The sequence below is a fragment of the Hemitrygon akajei genome, chromosome 2, assembly GCF_048418815.1.
Source record: "Hemitrygon akajei chromosome 2, sHemAka1.3, whole genome shotgun sequence".
NCBI classification, from domain to species: domain Eukaryota; kingdom Metazoa; phylum Chordata; class Chondrichthyes; order Myliobatiformes; family Dasyatidae; genus Hemitrygon; species Hemitrygon akajei.
The window spans coordinates 72,345,568-72,370,583 of record NC_133125.1 but is presented as its reverse complement, the minus strand read 5'-3'; the positions used below and the strand labels follow the sequence as shown (position 1 = coordinate 72,370,583).

Genomic DNA, 25,016 nt, shown 5'->3' with positions numbered 1-25,016 from the left:
ATGTCTTAAGGTTCTACCTTGTGTTTCTGAAATTTAATGTAATTGGAGAGAGTCTAGAGGAGGTTCACAAGGATGATTTCAGGAATGAAAGGGTTAACGTGAGGAGCATTTGGCAGCTTTGGGCCTGTACTCACTGGAATTTAGAAGGATAGAAACATAGAAACCCTACAACACAATACAGGTCCTTCGGCCCACAAAGTTGTGCCGAACATGTCCCTACTTTAGAAATTACTAGGCTCACCCATAGCCCTCTATTTTTCTAAGCTCCATGTACCAAAACTATACAACCTGCGATGGCCGGGAATCGAACCTGGGTCAACTGCTTGGAAGGCAGCTATGCTCACCACTATATAAATGATTATGATTATGTTAAATTGCATGAGGTTACAAGTGGCATTAGCTTAGATAACAGTATTTTGGTCAGCATGGATCAGTTGGGCAGACCTGTTGTATTGTCAAGGATAAGCATTTCATTGTTGCCATTTTGTTCAACACGAACTGAAAAATTGACTAATCTTTTATATACCATTTGAAGAGCAAATAATCTAGGGGTAGTTATAAACTATGAAGAGAAAAGAGCAACCTAATGGAGATGCTAGAACTGATGGTGAACCTCAGCATCACATTATAAAGTAAATGTATTCATAATCTATCACAACAACGTGGACATTGTTGTAGTGATGCAGTGAACACAATGCAGTTACAGCTTACAGTGTCAGATTTCAGATTCATTTCCAGCATTGTCTGTACGTTCTTCACATGATCACATGGGTTTCTTTCATGTGCTCCGGTTCCCCACCCCACATTCCAGAGATGTGCCAGTTAGTAGGTTGATTGGTCATTTGTAATTAGGCTGGGGTTAAATAGGTGGGTTACTGGGCAGTGTAGCTCGTTGGGCCAAGCGGCCTGTTCTGCATTGTATCTCTAAATAAATAAATATCTGGAAATACAGTAACTGTTACCTCTTCCCAGTTAGTCTCCATGATAATCTGATCACTTCCATTACTTACATTTGTTTGAACTGCTTTGAAAACATGATGCTTTTTTATGATGTTTGAATGAGCTCTTAAAGATGAATTTATAATACGTTTAGTTGGATTGTTGGGGTCAAGTAAGTTACCAAGTTTCAGTACTCTTGATAAAGATTTTAAAGTATGTTACATTGTAAAATATTTGGATTGCCCCTTTTTGAATGTTAGCAAGCTATTGTTTAAATTTAATCCTTTTTAAAGTTAAATTGGGAGTACTCTCTCTTGAAAACTTCTTATATCCAACAAATTCTCTTCTCTCTCAAAATATATTCTCTCAAAAATATTCATTCTTCTTCAATTGATAACTTTCACATTATAGTCCTGCATGAGGTGCATCATCTTGTGAGGCAAACCACCAGCACTGACACTCAATTATAAGCAGTTGATCAGCATACCTGGCCTTATCAGCAATATTCAGTGGATCTTTGACAGCAGGAGTATTCCATCCTGATGAACAGAAATAAATGTGAAATACAGCCTATACTGGAACCGCTATTACTAACGAAATGATATTCTGTAATAATGCTCTTACTTTAATTCAAAGAGAATTTATTTGAGTCAAATAATAAGCACGATAATTTCTTTTCAGCGGTATTCACTAAGGAGAAGGATATTGAATTGTGTAAGGTAAGGGAAACAAGTAGGGTAGTTATGGAAACTATGATGATTAAAGAAGAGGAAGTACTGACACTTTTAAAGAATATAAAAGTGGATAAGTCTCTGGGTCCTGACAGGATATTCCCTAAGACCTTGAGGGAAGTTGGTGTAGAAATAACAAGGGCTCTGACAGAAATATTTCAAATGTCATTAGAAACAGGGATGGTGCTGGAGGATTGGCATATTGCTCATGTGGTTCCATTGTTTAAAAAGGGTTCTAAGAGGAAACCTGGCAATTATCGGCCTGTAAGTTTGACGTCAGTTGTGGGTAAATTAATGGAAAGTATTCTTAGAGATGGTATATATAATTATCTGGATAGACACGGTCTGATTAGGAGCAGTTAACATGAATTTGTGCGTGGAAGGTCATGTTTGACAAATCTTATTGAATTTTTTGAAGAGGTTACTAGGAAAGTTGACAAGGGTAAAGCAGTGGATGTTGTCTATATGGACTTCAGTAAGGCCTTTGACAAGGTTCCACATGGAAGGTTAGTTAGGAAGGTTCAGTCGTTAGGTATTAATATTGAAGTAGTAAAATGGATTCATCGTGGCTGAATGGGAGATGCCAGAGAGTAGTGGTGGATAACTGTTTGTCAGGTTGGAGGCCGGTGACTAGTGGTGTGCCTGATGGATCTGTACTGGGTCCAATGTTGTTTGTCATATACATTGATGATCTGGATGATGGGGTGGTAAATTGGATTAGTAAGTATGCAGATGATACTAAGGTAGGTGGCGTTGTGGATAATGAAGTAGGTTTTCAAAGTTTGCAGAGAGATTTAGGCCAGTTAGAAGAGTGGGCTGAAAGATGGCAGATGGCGTTTAATGCTGATAAGTGTAAGGTGCTACATTTTGGTAGGAATAATCCAAATAGGACATACATGGTAAATGGTAGGGCATTGAAGAATGCAGTAGAACAGAGTGATCTAGGAATAATGGTGCATAGTTCCCTGAAGGTGGAATCTCATGTGGATAGGGTGGTGAAGAAAGCTTTTGGTATGTTGGCCTTTATAAATCAGAGCATTGAGTATAGGAGTTGGGATGTAATGTTAAAATTGTACAAGGCATTGGTGAGGCCAAATTTGGAGTATTGTGTACAGTTCTGGTCACTGAATTATAGGAAAGATGTCAACAAATTAGAGAGAGTACAGAGGAGATTTACTAGCATGTTACCTGAGTTTCGGTACCTAAGTTACAGAGAAAGGTTGAACAAGTTAGGTTTTTATTCTTTGGAGCATAGAAGGTTGAGGGGGGACTTGATAGAGGTATTTAAAATTACGAGGGGGATAGATAGAGTTGACGTGGATAGGCTTTTTCCATTGGGAGTAGGGGTGATTCAAACAAGAGGACATGAGTTGAGAGGGGGTTTAGGGGTTTAGGGGTAACACAAGGGGGAACTTCTTTACTCAGAGAGTGGTAGCTGTGTGGAATGAGCTTCCAGTAGAAGTGGTAGAGGCAGGTTCGATTTTGTCATTTAAAAAATATTGGATAGGTATCTGGACAGGAAAGGAATGGAAGATTATGGGCTGAGTGCAGGTAGGTAGGACTAAATGAGATTAAGTGTTCGGCACAGACTAGAAGGGCCGAGATGGCCTGTTTCCATGCTGTAATTGTTATATGGTTATATATAGTTTTAATTGTTCCAGTGCAGAATGGTGTAGTGTCAGAAATGACAACCTCCTTTCTGAGTATCAACAAAGCATGAAGTACAAAACTCCATAAAACTTGATCATGAAAGAAATGGCAGAAACACATTTTGGAACTGCAATTATTTCTTATTTATTTTTTCCAAATATTACAATAGCTCTGAAATAGTAAAAGCAATTGGACACAGATGTATTGTAAGAGGGAATGACAATACTACATTCTTTTTCTTGTTCATCTTGTGCATTTTAGCATATTCTGTGATCTACATGTAATAAAATATGTAATTATAACCATAGACAATATTGCTATAAAATCACTCAGTTGAGATACAGCATAAATGTATTTTTAAAACTGAAGATTGAAATGTTCCCAGTTGATTGTGGAAGTGTATTTCTAAATGTATTAATTAATGATAGTGATTATTTTATTACTAAATTATATTATGGAATGTCTTACTGTAATTTATCCTCTAAAGAACAATGAACTAAGCCAAAGCAAAATAAAACTTTATCCCAACTTTAGATTCTATCACATACAATAGAATAAAACTGTGGGTGATAACAGAGAAGTATTTTGTGTGCTTACTTTGAAAGTTGGGAATATATTTGATTGTTATGATACATTATGACTATATCTGTCTAAAATGTGCACATCCATTAGAAAGCCACATAGTCTATTATGCTTATTTTATCCAGTTATGAAGTCAAAGTTTATTTTGAACATCTGATTTGAAATCTATATATAAAACATGGGAATCAATAGGGGAGGGATTTGCCACTGTATGAAGGGTTTGGTTCCCACTTAAGGGAAGAGAATTAGAATCAGCACCACAGCGAGAAGGAGTTTGAACTATGAAGTGAAAGACTCAAATAGTTTTAAATATATTTAATGTAGTAGCTGGAGTACTGGGGTTGAAGAGAAATCAGAGGCAGAAAAACAAAGATCTGAGTTAGTTTTCAAAGAAAGTGATCATTGGAATAGGTGAAATTTGATTGGTTAACCTGTTTCTGTTGGGTCTATATGACTAAATTTGTAAGCTGGAATTCAGGGCCTTAATTTCATTCCATTCATGATGAAGTTTAGCACATACACCTTTCAAATTAACATGCCTGCTGTTAGCATGTAACATTCTGATGTGAAACTGCATGTTGCTCTTAAAGCTTATTTTATTTAAAATGTTTATTTCCCATGTGTTTTCATACCAAATGCCCTTGTTAACATTTGGATAGATAAGCCCTCAGGACTAATGGGATATACCCCAGGTTAGGAAGAGATTGCTAGGACAATGATCTTTGCATCCTCACTGGCAACAGAAGTGTTTTTGGAGGATGGCAAATGTTGTTCAAGAAGGTAATGGGAATAATCGTGAGAAATACAGACCATTGAGTCTTACGTCAGTGGTGGGCAAGTTATTTGAGAGAATTCTTGCAAATGATATTTGGTGAAGCATAGCCTTATTAGGGATAGTCAGGAGGTTGTGCCTCATGAGTCTAATTGAGGTAGTCAAGGGGGTGACAAAAATATTGATGCAGTTAAGGTAGTGGATAAGGTGTGTATTGATTTTAATAAGGCTTTTTACAGGGTTCCCTTTGGTAGGGTTAGGACCATTCAGAAAGTTGATGTGGCATGGGATCCAAGGAAATTTGGCTGTGTGGATTCAGAATTGGCTTGCCCACTGAAGGCAGAGGGACACAGTAGATGGAACATAATCTGCCTGGAGGTCCAAGACTGGTGTTCTGTAGGGATCTGCTCTTGGACCCCTGCTCTTCGTGATTCTTGCACATTAATTGGATGAGGAAATGGAGGGTGGGTCAGTAAGTCTGCAGATTCATGAAGGTTGGTGGTGTTATGAAAAATGTAGAAGGCAGGATGCAGAGTTGGATGAAGAAGTATCAAATGGAGTTCAGTCCAGATAAGTATGAAGAGATAATTTTCGAAAGATCAAACTTGAAGGCAGAATACAAGATCAATAGCCAAATTTTTACCAGTGTGGAGGACCAGAGGAATCTTAGGATCCAAGTCCAAGGATCCCTCAAAGTTGCTGTGCAAGTTAATAGGGCAGGCATATGGTGTGCTAGTGTTCAATTGTCAGGGGATTGAGTTCATGTGCCATGAGCTAATGTTACAGCTTCAGAACATACTGGTTAGGACACACCTGCAATCCTATTCAGTTCTAGTTAACTCATTATAGGAAGGATATAGAAGATTTACAAAGGACGCAAAGAGGCATCTCCTCAAAAAACTTGTCAGATCCAAATGCCATATACATTTGTATAGGGGGGTCATTTTTGAATTCTGGGCCTTAATTTCAAAAATCTAGACTTTCCGGTAATTGCACCCCCTGATTTCCCTCTTTCACCTTATCTCCTTGCCTGCCCATTACCTCCCTCTGATGCTCCCCCCTTCCCTTTCTTCCTTAGTCTTCTGTCCTCTCCTATCAGACTCCCCCTTTTCTGGCCCTTTATCTCTTTCACCAATCAACTTCCCAGCTCTTCACTTCAACCTTCCCCCTTTCCCAGTTTCACATATCACCTCCCACATTGTACTTCTTGCTCCCCCCCCCCCCCCCACCACCTTCTTGCTCTGACTTGTCATCTTTTTCCCAGTCCTGAAGAAGGTCTTTGCCCAAAACATTGACTGCTTAGTCCTTTCCATAGAGGCTGCCTGGACTGCTGAGTTCCTCCAGTATTTTGCATGTGTTGCTTGGATTTCCATCTGCGGATTTTCTCGTGTTTGTGCCAGATTACAGAATGTGCTGTTTGTAATAAATTACTGGCAGGTGCTTAATGAGTTCAGTAAATTTCATTTTACATCATGGTCATTATGTTGTTAGGAAAGAACATGGCCTTAAAGACTCAGATCATAAAACTCACCAAAATTCTACAATACTAGGTCAGTTTAGATCATAAAGCTCACCAAACTTCTACAATACTTGGTGGTTGATTAAGTACAACTTGTACAGCAGATTTATGGTAATGTCTTACTATCCTTCTTCAGAAAGCAGGATTGTAATAGTTCACAGATGAACTACCTAAACAGAATGAAGTTATAATTGTTAAGCAACAGCATCGTAATGCAGAGTAATTCCATATCTGGAATTAGGTTGATGAAGAATTATTGTTTTGAAAGTCTAGATTATAAGAAGGGAGAGTTGTTAGATGTAGTGAAAGAAGAAATGTAACACAAATTACAATACAGTAAAAACTTGTGTAAAACCATAACTTTCATGAACTACTCACAGTAAAAACATTATCACCAACTCCTTTTGGCTGATACAGTTTAATGTGTTGTTTTTTCTATTGGTTATCAGCACTTTCCTAACAGTTTATTCTTATTATTTCTTATTGTGCTGTAATTCTCTTCTAGAAAGTGAGAACATAGAATTCAGCTCAAGTGGGGAGTATTTAAAAAATGACATATTTTCCGTAATGAAACTTTATTTGCAAGCACAACTCTCAATACGCATCTCTTTCAAATTCTCAATAAAAATATTTCCATGCTCTGTAATATACATTATTTTGATTGAAGAGTATCTCTCTGGAATGCAGTACCAGCTAAGGGAAAAAGAAGTACAAAAAATCAATATTCATACAAACAGGAAGTGCAGGACTAGCCATTTCCAATACACAAAGAAATAAAGAGAGTTACTTAAAATTGCTGTTGGGGAGCCAGTGTTGTTCCTTTGTTCAAGAAGACATATCTGGATAATCCAGGGAATTTAAAACCAGTGAGCCACACATCAGTGGTAGGGAATCTATTGGAGTGGATTCTTAGGATAAGATTTAAAGCATGATTAGGGAATGTTAGCATGGCATTGTGTGGGACAGGTTGTGTCTTACAAACTGGATTAAGATTTTTGAGGAGGTGGCAAAGGTAATTGCTAAGGGTAGGGCAGAGGATGCTTGCATGGATTTTAGGAAGGCACATGACCCTGAAAGTAGGGCAGAGGATGCTCTGTGTGTATATTTCTTCCCACCTCACCTTCAAAGAGGACTCCATCCCATTCTCCCCATTCCATGCAACAGTCCATGTTTCAAGCCTGCACCTGTTTTCCCTAACTTTTCCCACCCTACATTGACCACTGCTTCCTTCACTCATGTGGAGCTCATCAACTTTACCCCCAACTTCCACTTTACCCTCAAATTTACCTGGTCCATTTCTGACACCTCTCCTCCCTCCCTCTCTTAATCTCTCTGTCTCTAACTCTGGAGACAGTCTATCTAGGTGATATCTTTTGTAAACTCACTGATTCTCACAGTTACCTGGACTATACCTCTTCTCACCCTGACTCTTGTAAAAATGCCATCACCTTCTCTCAATTCCTCCATCTCTGCCACATCTGCTCTCAGGATGAAGTTTTTCATTCCCTAATGAATGTCTTCTTTCTTCAAAGAAAGGGGCTTTCCTTCCTTCATCAACGCTGCTCTCACCTGCATCTCTTCCATTTTGCACATGTCTGCCCTCACCCCATTGGCCTCTGAATCCAGCATTTCTTCCATGGCCTTCTGTCCTCTCCTATTAAATTTCCCCTTCTCCATCCCTTCATCTTTTTCACCAATCAATTTCTCAGCTCCTTACTTCACCCCTCCCCCTCCCACTTTCACCTATCACCTACCACCACCTTGTATTTCTTCCTCCCCTCCCCCCATCTTCTTACTCTGACCTCATTTTATCCTCATGAGGAGTTTTGGATGGAAATGTCAACTGTTTACTTTTTCCCATAGATGCTCCCAGGCCTGCTGAGTTCTTCCGGCATTTTGTGTGTGATACTCCCAGTTCCACACTTCTGATGACATGACTTCCTAATCAGGAGATTCTGAGATGTCTTCCTGTACCCTTAATCTCTTAACATATTTGACAAAGTCCTCAATTGAATCTTAACTACAGTACCTGTAAAAAGTATTCATGCCCTCCCCTGAAAGTTTTCATGTTTTATTGTTTTGCAACATTGAATCACAGAGGATTTAATTTGGCTTTTTTGACACCTTTCTACAAATTATTATAAATGTCTTACAATATAATGCCTGATTCATATTTTTACTGTAATGCTATATGTATTTAATTTTGGCAGTCTATAAGAGCAGTCTGTTCTATTTTCATGCTAGTTTGGGTTACTGTTGAAGATAAGATGAGGAGAAATGTGTGCCATCCAATTAGGATAGTCAGATTAAGGGTAAGTTTCCCTGGTGAGGGACACTGAGGTTGAGCTTGGAGCTTTTGTTGGAGAGGAGATGAAGAGAGAAGGTGCTGGGGAGAACCATTGTAGTATACGATCCAGTAGGAGTTTGTTTGAGATGGATTGCGAGCAATGTTCAGAAGGTGGTGTGTGCTTTTACATTGACCAAGGGCCCAGCACATGAGTGACAGAGAAGTTCAAGATGAGCTCCAACTTGTGCACATTTGACTGTTTAATTAGAATGGTCCCTTTTCTTTTTGTTATTCTTTACTAACCCGTTAGTTAAGATTCATAAATATAATTCCTTTAATCGTATGCAGTGTACTGTCTGTTATTTCATAGCATTAATTTGTAACAGTAGTAAATGACACAACATCCACACAAACCAAGGTTTGGGGTGGGAGCAAGCACACCTCAATCTCACAAGTTTGACGGAGCTGGAGGTTGCCTTCCCTCGACTTATGCAGCCAAGGAAACCAGAATGTTTCAACAATTATTAAACTCAAAATGATTGCTTGCATAATTACTCACCTCTTTCAAGTCAGTATTTAGTAGATGCACATTTGTCAGCAATTACAGCCTTGAGCCTCTATGAGCTTTGCACATCTGGACACTGTAATTTTTCTCCATTCTTCTTTACAAAACTGTTCAAGCTCTGTCAATTGCATGGGTGAACAGCCTTTTTCAAGTCCAGCCACTGATTCTCAATTGGGTTGAGGTCTGGACTCTGACTGGACCACTCCATAGAACCATAGAACATTACAGCACAGAAACAGGCCTTTTGGCCCTTCTTGGCTGTGCCGAACCATTTTTCTGCCTAGTCCAGGACATTAACTTTGTTGTTTTTGAGCCATTCCAGTGTAGCTTTGGGTTTTTGTGTGGAGTCATTGTCTTGCTGGAAAACAAATCTTCTCCCAAGTTGCAGTCTTCTTGCAGACTGCATTATGTTTTCCTCCAGGATTTCCCTGTATTTTGCTGCATTAATTTTACCCTCTACCTTCACAAGTCTTCTAGGGCCTGCTGCAGTGAAGCATCCCCACAGCATGATGCAGCCACCACCATGCCTCACGGTAGGGATGGTGTGTTTTTGATGATGTGCAGTGCTTTGCTTGTGCCAAACATAGCATTTAGTCTGATGGCCAAAACGTTCTATTTGGTTTCATCAGACCAGAGAAAACTCTTCCAGCTGACTTCAGTCTCCCACATGCCTTCTAGCATATTCTAGCTGAGATTTCACATGTTTTTTCCAACAGTGGCTTTCTCTTTGCCACTCTCCCATAAAGCTGTGACTGGTGAAGCACCAGGGCAACAGTTGTTGTATGCACAGCCTCTCCCATCTCAGCCACTGAAGCTTGTAACTCTTCCAGGGTTGTTGTAGGTCTCTAAGCAGCCTCTCTCACTAGTCCGCTTCTTTTTTTGAGGTCACTCTGCTTTTGAGGAAGGCCTGCTCTAGGCAGATTTACAGTTGTGCCATATTCTTTCCACTTCTTGATGATTGACTTAACTGTACTCCAAGGAATATTCAGTGACTTGGAAATTTTCTTGTCTCCATCTCCTGACTTGTGCTTTTCAATAACCACTTTTCAAGTGGAGTTGCTTGGAGTGTCCTTTTGTCTTCATGGTGTAGTTTTTGCCAGGATACTGACTCACACAGGTCTCCAAAAACAGATCTCAATTTAACTAATTTTATGACTTCTAAAACCAATTGGTTGTACCAGTGATGATTTGACGTGTCATATTAAAGGAGAGTGAGTACTTACGCAATCAATTATTTTGTGTTTTATAGTTGTAATTAATTTAGATCACTTTGAAGAGTGATTTAGAAGAGTCATTTAGGCACACAAGAGCCTTTTGCTGTTGATCAGTGTCAAAAAAGCCAAATTAAATCCACTGTGATTCAATGTGGTAAAACAATAAAACGTGAAAACTTCATGAAAACTTCCGGGGGGGGGGGGGGGGGGGATGAATACTTTTCTTAGGCACTGTATTTCCTATTCCTCTGCTCTCACCCCTTATCCAACCCATAGACCACTGAATTCAATGTATCAGCCTTGGTAATTCATGCCACTTCAATGAGATTCTATCACCATAAACATGGTGATGTTTGTGGGTGATTCAAATGGCAGGTAGTGTTGAGGAAGCAAGGAATCTACAGAATGAGTTGATTAAGTTAGGAGAGGGCAAAAAAAGCAGATAGAATACAGCAAAAGGAAGTGTACGGCCATGCACTTTGGTAGAAGGAAACAAAGCTTTGACTATTTCTAAACAGGGAGCAAATTCAGAAATCAGACATGCAAAGGGACTTGGAGTACTAATGCTGGATTGCTTGAAGGTTAACTTTCTGGAGTTCAGAACAATGAGGGGAGGGATCTCATTGAAACCTACCAAATATTGAAAGGTCTTGACAGTGGAAGTGGAAAGAATACTTCCTGTAGTGTGGGAGTCTAGGATCAGAGGACATAACCTCAGAATACAAGACTGTCCCTTTAGAACAGAGATGAGGAGGAATTTCTAAAGCCTGGTGGTGGTGAATTTGTGGAATTCATTGTCACAGATGACTGTGGAAGCCACATTATTGGATATATTTAAACAAAGGTTCATAGTGTCATGTTTTCTCACTCGCAATCATAAAAACAAATTGAAAGAAAAAAACAGCTTAGAATAACTTATGTATGTTCTTTGTTTTGCTTTTAAGGAGCTGTGCATGTATGTATGATGTAGCAGTGTCATGATGTATTTTTACATGTAATCTGTAGTTAATTAATTAAAGGAACAAGAATGCTTAACCAAACAATATGCTTACAATATTACTGAAATATTAAAAGCATGCACTCCTCCCTGCTGAGATATAAATTCCAACTCCATGTAGAATGCATCTCAACTATATACACAGTATGAATATTCAAGATTCAAGATTTAAAAACTTTATTGTCATTCTAACCGTACATCAGCTCTGCAGGGCAGAATGAGACAGCATTTCCCAGGAGCAGTGCAACTACTATACAAACATCCACAGCATGGTAAATTTTAAACTGCCCCTTTCTGAGGCAATATTTAATCATTGTGGAGGCTTTCCTACTCTTGTGGAATAACTCTTTCTGAAGGTGGGGAGTGGTGCTGAAATCCCTCTGCTTCACAGTTGAGTCTTGTGGCTGTGTAACAATCTCAGGTTCTGGGGCCTCCTCCTGGTGGTTGTAGAGTTGGTTCTAGCACTGCAGGAAGCTCTGGCTAACTTTCTTCTCTAACAATTCACTCTACCCTCCTCAATTAATTGAAGTATCATCTCTAGATGATATCTGATACAATCTCCAATGTGAAGGAGAGTGGACCAGTTCTGTCCTTAATCTTTCTGAGTACCACTTTTGATCACCCCTGTAGACTCTCACCAGGACTGTTTGTATAGGAGTGAAACATTGAACATAGAAACATAGAAAGCCTACAGCACAATACAGGTCCTTTGGTCCACAAAGCTGTGCCAAACATGTCCCTACCTTAGAAATTACCTAGGGTTACCCATAGCCCCCTGTTTTTCTATGCTCTATGTATCCATCCAGGAGTCTATTAAAAGACCCTATCATTTCCACCTCCGCAGTCGCCACCGGCAGCCCATTCCACATGCTCACCACTCTCTGCGCAAAAAACTTACCCCTGACAGCTCCTCTGTACCTGCTTCCAAGCACCTTAAAAATATGTCCTCTCATGCTAGCCATTTCAGCCCTGGGAAAAAGCCTCCGACTATCCACACGATCAATGCCTCTCATTATCTTGTACACCTCTATCAGGTCACCCCTCATGCTCTGTCACTCCAAGGAGAAAAGGCTAAGTTCACTCAACCTACTCTCATTACGCATGCTCCCCACTCCAGGCAACACCCTTGTAAATCTCCTCTTCACCCTTTCTAAGGTTTCCACATCTTTCTTGTAGTAAGGCGACCAGAACTGAGCACAGTACTCCAAGTGGGGTCTGACCAGGGTCCTATATAGCTGCAACATTACCTCTCGGCTCCTAAATTCAATCCCATAATTGATGAAGGCCAATACACCGAATGCCTTCTTAATCACAGAGTCAACCTGCGTAGCAGCTTTTAGTGTCCTATGGACTTGGACTCCAAGATCCCTCTGCTCCTCCACACTGCCAAGAGTCTTGCCATTAATGCTATATCCTGCCATCATATATGACCTACCAAAATGAACCACCTCACCCTTATCTGGGTTGAACTCCATCTGCCATTTCTCAGCCCAGTTTTGCATCCTATTAATTCCCACTGTAACCCCTGACAGCCCTCCACACAATCCATAACACCTCCAACCTGTGTGCCAACAGTAAATTTACTAACCCATCCCTACACTTCCTCATCCAGGTCATTTATAAAATTCCCAAACAGTAGGGGTCCCAGAACAGATCCCTGAGGCACACCACTGGTCACCGGCCTCCATGCAGAATATGACCCATCTACAACCACTTTTTGCCTTCTGTGGGCAATCCAGTTCTGGATCCACAAAGCAATGACCCCTTAGATCCCATGTCTCCTTACTCTCTCAATAAGCCTTGCATGAGGTACCTTATCAAATACCTTACTGAAATCCATATACACTACATCTATTGCTCTACCTTCATCAATGTGTTTAGTCACATCCTCAAAAAAATTCAATCAGGCTTGGAAGGCACGACCTGCCTTTGACAAAGCCATGCTGACTATTCCTAATCATATTATGCCTCTCCAAATGTTCATAAATCCTGCCTCTTAGGATCTTCTCCATCAACTTACCAACCACTGAAGTAAGACTCACTGGTCTATAATTTCTTGGGCTATCTCTACTCCCTTTCTTGAATAAGAGAACAAAATCCACAACCCTCCAATCCACCAGAACCTCTCATGTCACCATTGATGATGCAAAGATCATTGCCAGAGGCTCAGCAATCTCCTCCCTCACCTCCCACAGTAGCCTGGGTTACATCTCATCCGGTCCCGGTGACTTATCCAAATTGATGCTTTCCAAAAGCTCCAGCACATCCTCTTTCTTAATATCTGCATGCTCAAGCTTTTCAGTCTGCTGCAAGTCATCCCTACAATCACCAAGATCCTTTTCCATAGTGAATACTGAAGCATAGTGTCCATTAAGTACTCCTGCCATCTCCTCCGGTTCCATACACACTTTTCCATTGTCACACTTGGTAGGTCCTATTCTCTCTCATCTTATCCTCTTGCTCTTCACATACTTGTAGAATACCTTGGTGTGTTCCTTAATCCTGTCTGCCAAGGCCTTCTCATGGCCCCTTCTGGCTCTCCTAATTTCATTCTTAAACTCCTTCCTGCAAGCCTTAAAATATTCTAGATCTCTATCATTACCTAGTTTTTTTGAACCTTTTGTAAGCTCTTCTTTTCTTCTTGACTAGGTTTACAACAGCCTTTGTACACCACGATTCCTGTACCCTCCCATCCTTTCCGTCTCATTGGAACATATCTATGCAGAACCCCACGCAAACATCCCCTGAACATTTTCCACATTTCTTCCGTACGTTTCTCTGAGAACATCTGTTTCCAATTTATGCTTCCAAGTTCCTGCCCGATAGCCTCATATTTCCCCTTACTCCAATTAAACGATTCCCTAACTTGTCTGTTCCTATCCCTCTCCAGTGCTATGGTAAAGGAGATAGAATTGTGATCACTATCTCCAAAATGCTCTCCCACTAAGAGACCTGACACTTGACCAGGTTCATTTCCCAATACCAGATCAAGTATCACCTCTCCTCTTGTAGGTTTATCTACATATTGTGTCAAGAAACCTTCCTGAACACCCCTAACTCCTTATAAACCCCTCACTCTAAGGAAATGCCAATCGATATTTGGGATATTAATATCTTCCACCACAACAACCTTGTTATTATTACTCCTTTCCAGAATCCATCTCCCTATCTGCTCCTCGATGTCCCTGTTACTATTGGGTGTCTATAACCCAGTAGAGTTATTGACTCCTTATTCCTAATTTCCACCCACAGAGGTCCCATAGACAACCCCTCCATGACCTTCTCCTTTTCTGCAGCCATGACACTATCTCTGATCAACAGTGTCACGCTCTCACCTCTTTTGCCTCCCTCCCTGTCCTTTCTAAAACATCTAAAGCCTGGCATTTGAAGTAGCCATTCCTGCCCCTGTACCATCCAAGTCTCTGTAATGGCCACAACATCATAGCTCCAAGTGCTGATCCACACTCTAAGCTCATTCGCTTTGTTCATAATACTTCTCCTATTAGAATAGACACATCTCAAACCATTAGACTGTGTGCGTCCCTTCTCTATCCTCCCTTTTGCACTGTCTCCAAGCTTTCTCTATTTGTGAGCCAACCTCCCTTTCCTCCGTCACCTCAGTTTGGTTCCCACCCCCAAGCAATTCTAGTTTAAACCCTCCCCGGTAGCCTTAGCAAACCTCCCCGCCAGGATATTGGTCCCCCTCAGATTCAAGTGCAACCTGTCCTTTTTGTACAGGTCACGCCTGCCCCAAAAGAGGTCCCAATAATCCAGAAATCTGAATCCCTGCCCCCTGCTCCAATCCCTCAGCCACGCATTTATCCTCCACCTCACTCTATTCCTATACTCACTATCGCATGGCACAGGCAATAATCCCGAGATTACTACCTTTGAGGTCCTACTTCTCAATTTACTTCCTAACTCCCTGTTGTCTGCTTTCAGGACCTCCTCCCTTTTCCTACCTATGTCATTGGTACCAATATGTACCACAAACTCTGGCTGTTCTGCTTCCCATTTCAAAATATCGTGGACGTGATCAGAAACATCCCAACACTTGGGAGGCAAACTACCATCCGTGTTTCTTTCCTGCATCCACAGAATTTCCTGTCTGACTCCCCTATCACTGTTGTTATCCTTTTCCTTTCCCTACCCTTCTGAGCCACCGGGCCAGACTCTGTGCCAGAGAAGCCACTGCTGCTTCTCCCAGGTAGGCCATCTCCCCCAACAGTACTCAAACAGGAGTTGTAAGGGGGATAGCCACTGGGGTACTCTCCAGCACCTGCTTCTTGCCCTTCCCTTTCCTGACAGTTGCCCACTTATCTGTCTCCCCAGGCCCCAGAGTGACTACCTGCCTATAGCTCCTCTCTATCACCTCCTCACTCTCCCTGACCAGATGAAGGTCATCGAGCTGCATCTCCAGCTGCCTAACGTGGTCACTAAGGAGCTGCAGCTCGACACACCTGGCACAGATGTGGCCATCCGGGAGGCTGGGAGTCTCCAGGACCTCCCACATCTGATACCGTGCACAGAAAACCGGCCTCACACACATTCTTTCTGTCTGTATTCTAAACCCCTTTTCTCCGAAGCCCCGTTGAGCCAAAGCCTTCCTACTCTGTCGTCCACTCCTCCCATGCCCACTGTGTAAAGCTTTGCCCTTTTAAACTCTTCCTGCTGTTCTCGCTGGCCGACCTCCACGTGCTTACACAGTTGTGCCCCGATCAAACTGCTGAAGAAATAACTGTCACATTTTCAACTGCTCGCTTTTAAACGCTTCCCGCTTTTCTCATTTGCTGACCTCCACGTGCTTGCGCAGTTGTGCCCAGTTCAAACTGCTGATGAAATAAACATAGAACGTAGAACAGTACAGCACAGGAACAGGCCATTCGGCCCACAATGTTGTGCTGAACCAGCTAAAAATCGAATTAAAAGCACCCAAACACTAATCCGTCCGACCTACACTATGTCCGTATCCTTCCATCTTCCTTACATCCATGTGCCTATCCAAAGATCTCTTAAAAGCTTCTAATGTATTTGCTTTCACCATACTAGGCAGCACATTCCAGGCATCCACCACTCTCTGAGTAGAAAACTTACGCCTCACATCCTCATTGAACATACCTCCTTTCACCTCTAATAAATGTCCTCTGGTTTTAGACATTTCAACTCCCTGTCGACGCCTTTCATAATCTTGTAAACCTCTATCAGATCTCCCCTCAGCCTCCAACGCTCCAGAGAAAACAACCCAAGTTTATCCAGCTTCTTGGGATAGCGCATGCCATCTAAGCAAGGCAGCATCCTGGTAAACATCTTCTGCACCCTCTCCAAAGCCTCAGCATCCTTCATATGATCAGAACCGTGTGCAATACTCCAGATGTGGCCTAACCAGAGTTTTATAAAGTTACAACATAACCTCCTGACTTTTGACCTCAGTGCCTCAACTCTCAGTGTGTGACTCTGTAGTGGAGGCAACTGGGCCACACACCACTATCAAGAAATTGGTGCCCATGAATGATCTGTCAAAATCCACATGAATTGTCTGACAGGGCAATGTATGCTATTCCTAGGCACGGAGAGGCTCTGCTCTTGGCAACTTCTTCACTGTTGGCATCCCACACAGAGCATGGCAAGCTGCTTGACTGCTGATCTATCCCAGACCACCAGACAAAGCTTCAAGCCAATGCTTCCATTTTGATCACACCTAGATGACTGGCATATAGCTCCTCCAACTCTTTAGCTCTCAGCTTGGATGATACAACAACTCTCAATCCCCATAAGTCAACCCATGTCAAGGGCAAGTTCATCCCAGCACTGGTAAAAATGGGGAACTGGAACTTTTACACATTCCATCCATTTTGAGTGCCCATGTAGAATGAGACAGTGTGGGGTCATTTTTGATTTCCCTTTGAATCATCTCTGCCATGATGGAAAGACATTTGGTTTGTTTTAGGGAGAATACATCAAAAGGAGTGTCCTTTTTTCTAAATTTTTCAGGTATTTCCTTTCCCAAAGGTGAACAGGACAATCTATCAGTTTATCATCTTTTATATAAGATGTTTAGTTATCATCTTGAATTCAATCTTGTAATTGTTTCCTCCAAGAAATGGAGCCCATCTCTGCATTCATGCTGCTGCTGTAGTGGAACACCCTTCTGTGGATTGAAAATGGACACTAGTGGTTGATGATCAGTAATGAGGGTAAACTCTCTTCCACACAAATACTGGTTGAAATGTTTTAAAACCCAAACTAGATTTAATGACTCTCTATCAATCTGTGCATAATTTTTCTCTGAGCACTAAGGGAACACGATGCCATAAATGGACTTTAGCAAAGCATTTGACAAGGTCCCTCACGAGAGATTCATCCAGAAAGTCATGGGGCGTGGGATAAGTGGAACCTTGGCTGTTTGGATAAAAAATTGACTTAAAGGAAGAAAGCAGAGGGTAATTGTGGAAGGAAAGTATTCTGCCTGGAGGTCGGTGACTAGTGGAGTGCCGCAGGGATCTGTCCTGGGACCCCTGCTATTTGTGATTTTTATAAATGACCTGGATGTAGAGGCAGAAGAATGGGTGAGTAAGTTTGCGGATGACATGAAGATTGGAGGAGTTGTGGATGGAGCTGTAGGTTGTCGAAGGTTACAAGAGGATATAGACAGGCTGCAGAGTTGGGTAGAAAAATGGCAGATGGAGTTCAATCCGGACAAGTGTGAGGTGACGCATTTTGGAAGGACAAACCAGAAGACTGAGTACAGGATTAATGGTCAGTTACTTAAGAGTGTGGATGAACAAAGGGACCTTGGGGTTCAAATCCATACATCCCTCAAGGTCGCTGCACAGGTTGATAGGGTAGTTAAGAAGGCCTATGGGATGCTAGGCTTCATTAACAGGGGGACTGAGTTGAAGAGTAGAGAGATCATGTTGCAACTCTACAAATCTCTGGTGAGACCGCACTTAGAGTATTGGGTTCAATTCTGGTCACCTCTTTATAGGAAGGATGTGGAAGCTATGGAGATGGTGCAGAGGAGATTTACCAGGATGTTGCCTGGGTCGGAGAACAAGTAATATGAAGCAAGGTTAGCAGAGCTGGGACTTTTCTCTTTGGAGTGTAGAAGAATGAGAGGGGACTTGATAGAGGTCTACAAGATTATGAGAGGCATAGATAGGGTGGATAGTCAGTACCTGTTTCCCTGGGCAGCAATAGCAAACACCAGAGGGCATATGTACAAAATTAAGGGAGGGCAGTTTAGGGGAGACATCAGGGGTAAGTTTTTTACACAGAGGGTTGTGAGTGCCTGGAATGACTTGCCAGGGATGGTGGTGGAGGCTAAAACATTAGGGGTATTTAAGAGCCTCTTAGACAGGCACATGGATGAAAGAAAAATGGAAGGTTATGGGGTGGTGTGGGTTTAGTACTTTTTTTAAGGATTATATGGGTCGGCACAACATGGAGGGCTGAAGGGCCTGTACTGTACTGTAGTGTTCTATGGTTCAATGGTTCTATGGCTCATTCACTTGCATCACTCAAAACATGTGACATGACTATACCTATACCATTAGGTGAGGTGTCATAGGCAAGGTTCACTGGATGATGTGGATCATAATGTGTGAGTACAGTGTCTGATGTCACCATTTCCTTTACCATTTTGAAAACCACCTCACACTGCTTTGTCCATTATCATTTCTTCCCAACCTGTAGTAATGATTTAAACAGTAGAGCACAGTAACCAGATTTGGAAAGAACTTGTTATAATGGCTGACAAATTCTAAAAAGGACCACAACTGTGACACGTCCTTTGGTGTTGGAGCATCCACCAGAGCTTGAATTTTCTCAGCACACTTGTATATACTTGCGCGTCAATGGTGCTTATCACTTACATCACAGTAAGTGATGTTTGGCTTAAAGATTTCACACTTGTTACATTCTGCTTTGAGCCCAAAATCTTCTAATCATTTTAACAATCTCTGAAGATTTTGGTGATATTCTTTGTCATCCATACTGGGAACAATGATACATCAGGTAACAGTGAGGGCCTGGGCAGCCTTGCAGCACCTGGGTCATAGCTTTCTGCCAGAGTTCAAGTGTAGATGCTACTCCCAACAATAAATCTATTATAGTGATAAACCCCTTTGTGAGGGTTTAGGGTGAGAAACACTTTGGACTCTTTTTCCACCTCCATCTTTAGGTAGGCTGCAGCTGAAGTGTTTCTCTCCAGAAAGGTTTGCAAAGGTATCCTCTATCCTGGGCAGAGGGTATTGATCTACTCTCAGTACTGAGTTGATGGTGAACTTAAAATCACTGCAGATCCTGATAGACCCATTCTTCTCGGCTATTGGGACCACTGGCATTGCCCATGGGTTCCACTTGACCTTGAAAAGAATTCTTTCACCCTCGATGTGTTCTAGCTCACTGGCTACTTTATAATGGATGGTATAAGGCACTGGATGTGCTTTAAGCATTAAATACACAACAAACAGGTTCATGACTAATAAAGGCATCTAAGGTTATGAGTGAAAGCAGGGGAATGGGGTTAGTAAGGATTTTAGATCAGCCAAGACCTAATGGCAAGGCTGATTCAATCACCGAATGGCCTATTTCTGCTTCTGTGTCTTATGGTCTTACCTTTCCTGCACCTCGCCATTCAACATTCACTGAGAGTTGTTTTCCCTACTTGCTCTTCCAACTCCACCAGCACACCTCTTTCCAGGGCACTTTCCTATGCAAAGCAGGACATGCAACATCTGCCTCGTCCCTTACCTCATCCCTTCTCACAGTTCAGGGATAAAGTATGGCTATTCAGGTACAGCACAGCTTCATGGGAGCTACTGCGGGAGACCAGGAATCTTGTCCTCAGGTGCCATCTGCATGGAGTTTGCAAGTTTTCCAGTGAATGTATGGGTTTCCTCTGGGTGCTCAAGTTTCCTTGCACAGCACGGTACTGTAGAGGTAGTGAGTAGCCCAGCTCTGTGCGTCAGAGTTCAGAGTCCAATTCTGACGCTGTCTGTAAGGAGCTTCTGCGGCCCTCCCTGTGACCGCTTGGGTTTCCTCCAGATGCTCCGGTTTCCTCCCTCATTCCAAAGATGTACCGGTTAGTAGGCTAATTCGTCATTGTAAACTGTCCTGTGACAGTGTGGGTTAACTGGGGGGTTGCTGGGCAGTGAGGCTCATTGGGCCAGAAGGGCCTGTTCAACACCATGTTTCTAAACACATAATTTTTTTAAAAATCCCAGACATGCATGACGGTAGTCTAACATACCTCAGTAAATTGCCCCTTGTGTGCAGACAGAAGGTAGAACCCTGAGGGGAACTGAAATGAACGTGGGGGAGGAAAAGCTAATTTTAATAAAGAATGCATATAAGTGGGTGACCGAAGTCGGCTCAGTGCGCTAGTCTGTTTCTATGTTGTATATTTACATAATAATTGGCACTTCTTTTGATCCAGTCTCCTCTATTCAATGTTCATGATGTGGCCTCCACTGCACTGGGGAAATTAACCAGATATTGGTGACCACAGAAGCGATTAGACCATAGGAGCAGAGTTAGGCCATTCAGCCCATTGAGTCTGCTCTGCCATTCCATCTTGGCTGATCCCGGATCCCCTCAACCCCATACACCTGCCTCCTTTTATGTCCTGACCAATCAAGAAACCATCAACTTCCACTTTAAATATGCGATGGACTTGGCCTCCACCGCAGTCTGTGGCAGAGCGTTCCACAGATTCACCACTCTCTAGCTAAAAAAAAATCAACCTTACCTGGGTTCTAAAAGGTCACCCCTCAATTTTGAGGCTGTGCCCTCTAGTTCTGGATACCCTCACCTTAGGAAACATCCTATCCAGCCCTTTCAACAATCAGTAGGTTTCAATGAGATCCCCCTACATCCACATCCACTTGGAGTACTGTGCTCAGTTCTGGTCAGCTCACTACAGAAAGAATGTAGAAGCCATAGAAAGGGTGCAGAGGAGATTTACAAGGATCTTGCCTGGATTGAGGAGCATGCCTTATGAGAACAGGTTGAGTGAACTCAGCCTTTTCTCCTTGGATCGACGGAGGATGAGAGGTGACCTGATAGAGGTGTATAAGATGATGAGAGGCATTGATCATGTGGATAGTCGGAGGCTTTTTGCTAGGGCTGAAATGGCTAGTATGAGAGGACACAGGTTTAAGGTGCTGGGGAGTAGGTACAGAGGAGATGTCAGGGGTAAGTTTTTTACTCAGAGAGTGGTGAGTGCGTCGAATGGGCTGCCGGAAACGGTGGAGGCGGATACGATAGGGTCTTTTAAGAGACTTTTGGATAGTTACATGGAGCTTAGAAAAATAGAGGGCTATGGGTAAGCCTAGTAATTTCTAAGGTAGGGACATGTTCAGCACAACTTTGTGGGCCGAAGGGCCTGTATTGTGTTGTAGGTTTTCTATGTTTTTATCCTTCTAAATTCCAGTGAGTACAGGCCCAAAGCTGCCAAATGCTCCCCAGGTGTTAACCCTTTCAATCCCGGAATCATCCTCGTGAACCTCCTGTAGACTCTCTCCAATGAGAACACATCCTTTCTGAGACACAGGGCCAAAACTGTTGACAATACTCCAACTGTGGCCTGTCTAGTGTCTTATAAAGGCTCAGCATTATCTCCTTGCTTTTATATTCTATTCCCCTTGAAATAAATGCCAACATTGCATTTGCCTTCCTTACCACAGACTCGACCTATAGATTAATTTTCTGGGAGTCTTGCACAAGGACTCCTAAGTCCCTCTGCACTTCTGATGTTTGAACTTCTCTCTATTTAGATTATAGTCTGCATTATTGTTCCTTTTATCAAAATGCATTATTATACAATTCCCAACACTGTACTCCACCTGCCACTTTTTTGCCCTTTTGCCAATTTATCCAAATCCTTCTGCAAATGCATTGCTTCCACAGCACTAACTACTGCTCACCTATCTTTGTATCATCTGCAAACATTTCCACAAAGCCACCAATTCCATCATCTAAATCGTTGACAAAAAAATTGAAAAGTAGTGGTCCCAATACTGACCCCTGAGGAACACCACTAGTTACTGGCAGCCTATCCATGCCAGTATCTGAGCTTCTAGCCTGTCTCTTTAATTTCCTTCCCACTCCTATCCTGACTCATCTCTCTTTATGGAGTTTAATGCTGATAAGTGTGAGGTGCTACATTTTGGTAGGAATAATCCAAACAGGACATACATGGTAAATGGTAGGGCATTGAAGAATGCAGTAGAACAGAGTGATCTAGGAATAATGGCACATAGTTCCCTGAAGTTTCAACTTGGATCTGAGAGCGATGTTATTGTCTCTCCAGATTGGTTTTAATTTAGCCAGTGTTGCCATTGTTTGGGCTGTCCTTGCAAGGACTTCAGGCTTTGATCCTTCTTCGTTGATGATGGTGTCAAGATATTTGAAACACTTGACAACCTCAAGTTCTTGTCTACGAACTGTGATTTTTGTTGTGATTGGCTCCTCCCTGTTTCTCATCAATTTCTGATGAACCTTATCAACTTCTAAAATAAATTTACTCTTTCTTTCTTCATAGATACAGCCTGATTCTTTAGGGCATTGCCAACATTAATTCATAGATTTCAATTCTTGTTTTCTCTGTCTCTAACTTCCCTTAATAATCTATCAACCAGATGGTTTTGTAAACTATCATCATGGCAACCCTGATCTGACCCTATCACAGATATTCCAATTGTCCAACCCATCATTCCCTCTACCACCAACACACCCCACCCTGCTGGTACTTAGCCTGTCTTTTTTCTAATTTCTCTTGTTCTGGTGAAAGATTCTTCACCCAAAAGTTAACTGTTGAGTGTTTCCAGTGAGCATTTTCTTGTACAGATTTCCAGCATTGATGATTTATGATTTTCACTTAAAACAAATTAATAGTAACCATTTGTAAAATTGATCAGAGAGCAATAAAGAAGACACTTAATCCGTGCTCTACCTTTGTGGTTTGGTTGTATTTCGCTCTAACGTGTGCCAAGGGGAGCTGGTTGTTACTGATTTCTCCATGGTACTGAAGCAAGGACCTCTGGAAGAGAAATTAATGTAAACTGAGCTATAATGTATATCTTTCTGCTCCATATAATTTGAATGATTAAAGCAGGAGTTTTTCTAAGGATGCAATTGTAATGTGCAGGCTTTTATCTTTCTGGGTGCATCACAGGAATAATTAAATGTACAAACAGACCATGGCTTGCTAATATCAAATTTAGATCAATGGTGCATTCTCAACTTCAAATTAGTGGCCCGTAGTTTCAAAGTTTCCTTGACTTTTTTGTCTACATTCACCCAGGCTACCTTAATAAGGCCAGCATTAATTACCCATCCTAACCATACCAGAGGAGATGATGCCCTTTTTGTAAGACAGCAGTATAAGGGCTGAAAGTACAATGTGAATGTAGTTACTTTCAGTCAGTAGAAATTGCAGTCTTGACAGATGCTATTTTGAGTTTGATATAATCGATCCTGCTCCTGGATGTGTGTTGTGTGATTGGGTGGTGGTGAGGAAGTGACTAGGGTAGATGAAGCGCTGCCAACCACACATGAATTTTGTCAAGCTACAGTCAGTCAGATAAGTAATCAATCACAACTGATATGAGTTTTGTAAAAGGATTTGGGATTCATGTGCTCAAACAGTCCAAACCTCTGAACTTCTATAGTCAAGTAAAGTCAAGTCACTTTTTATTGTCATTTCGACCATAACTGCTGGTACAGTACACAGTAAAAACGAGACAATGTTTTTCAGAACCATGGTGTTACATGACACAGTACAAAAACTACACTGAACTATGTAAAAAACAACACAGAAAAAAAACTATACTAGACTACAGACCTACCCAGGACTTCATAAAGTGCACAAAACAGTGCAGGCATTACAATAAATAATAAACAAGACAATAGAGCAGTAAGGTGTTGGTCCAGGCTCTGGGTATTGAGGAGTCTAATAGCTTGAGGGAAGAAACTGTTACATAGTCTGGTCATGAGAGCCCGAATGCTTCGGTGCCTTTTCCCAGATGGCAGGAGAGAGAAGAGTTTGTATGAAGGGTGCGTGGGGTCCTTCATAATGCTGTTTGCTTTGTGGATGCAGTGTGTAGTGTAAATGTCCGTAATGGCGGGAAGAGAGCCCCCGATGATCTTCTCAGCTGTAGTAGTTACAATATATAAAATTTTTAGTTGGAGCTGACAGCATATGTTCTTTAGTGGAGGTAACACTGTTGTTATGGGAAGGTAGTCATGCTCGCTGTTGCTGGGCATTGTTATTATTGGGGGGGGGAGTTTATACCTCAGAGGTTATTTATTGGTTTTCATCCCTTGGGTAGATACGTGGTGACAGAAAGCTTCAGTATCTGAGGAGATGGAAAAGGAATGGAATATTGCGCACTCATACCAAACTCTCTACTTCTAACCTTTGTCATTGGCAGTGGCTGAGAGCAGTGGGGCCCAGAGTGCTGCCTGCACACCAGGTCAGGTGGGAGTGGGTCCAGGCAAGAGCAATTCCATCATGTGCGCCTAGAAAAAGTGGTTGAAAAGGATAGTACATTTATTGGTGCATAGAAAAGGAATGGTATTTACAGATTATAGTGAGAATGTACAGGGCAGAACGTATCAATGACTGAGCAGAATGGTCAACTTTGGTGCAGTTTTACAGTCACAGAACACTACAGGACAGACACAGGCCATGCGACCATACTAATCCACACCAAGCTCTTAGTTACATAGCTTCATCAACCTGCAGCTGGATCATAGCC

General features: G+C 41.9%; 1 protein-coding gene across 1 annotated transcript in view; it reads right to left on the bottom strand.

The window, feature by feature from the left end:
- Positions 1-4,045: 4,045 nt before the first annotated feature.
- The window catches only part of LOC140714083 (bone morphogenetic protein 4), a 270,592-nt gene continuing 249,621 nt past the window's right edge, over positions 4,046-25,016 (bottom strand). The window contains exons 3-4 of the mRNA XM_073024811.1: positions 23,210-23,296; positions 4,046-6,886 (exon numbers count right to left, since the gene is read on the bottom strand). Of these exons, the coding sequence (XP_072880912.1) occupies positions 6,769-6,886; positions 23,210-23,296 (205 nt within the window). The 3' untranslated portion in view covers positions 4,046-6,768. The remainder of the gene's footprint in view (positions 6,887-23,209; positions 23,297-25,016) is intronic.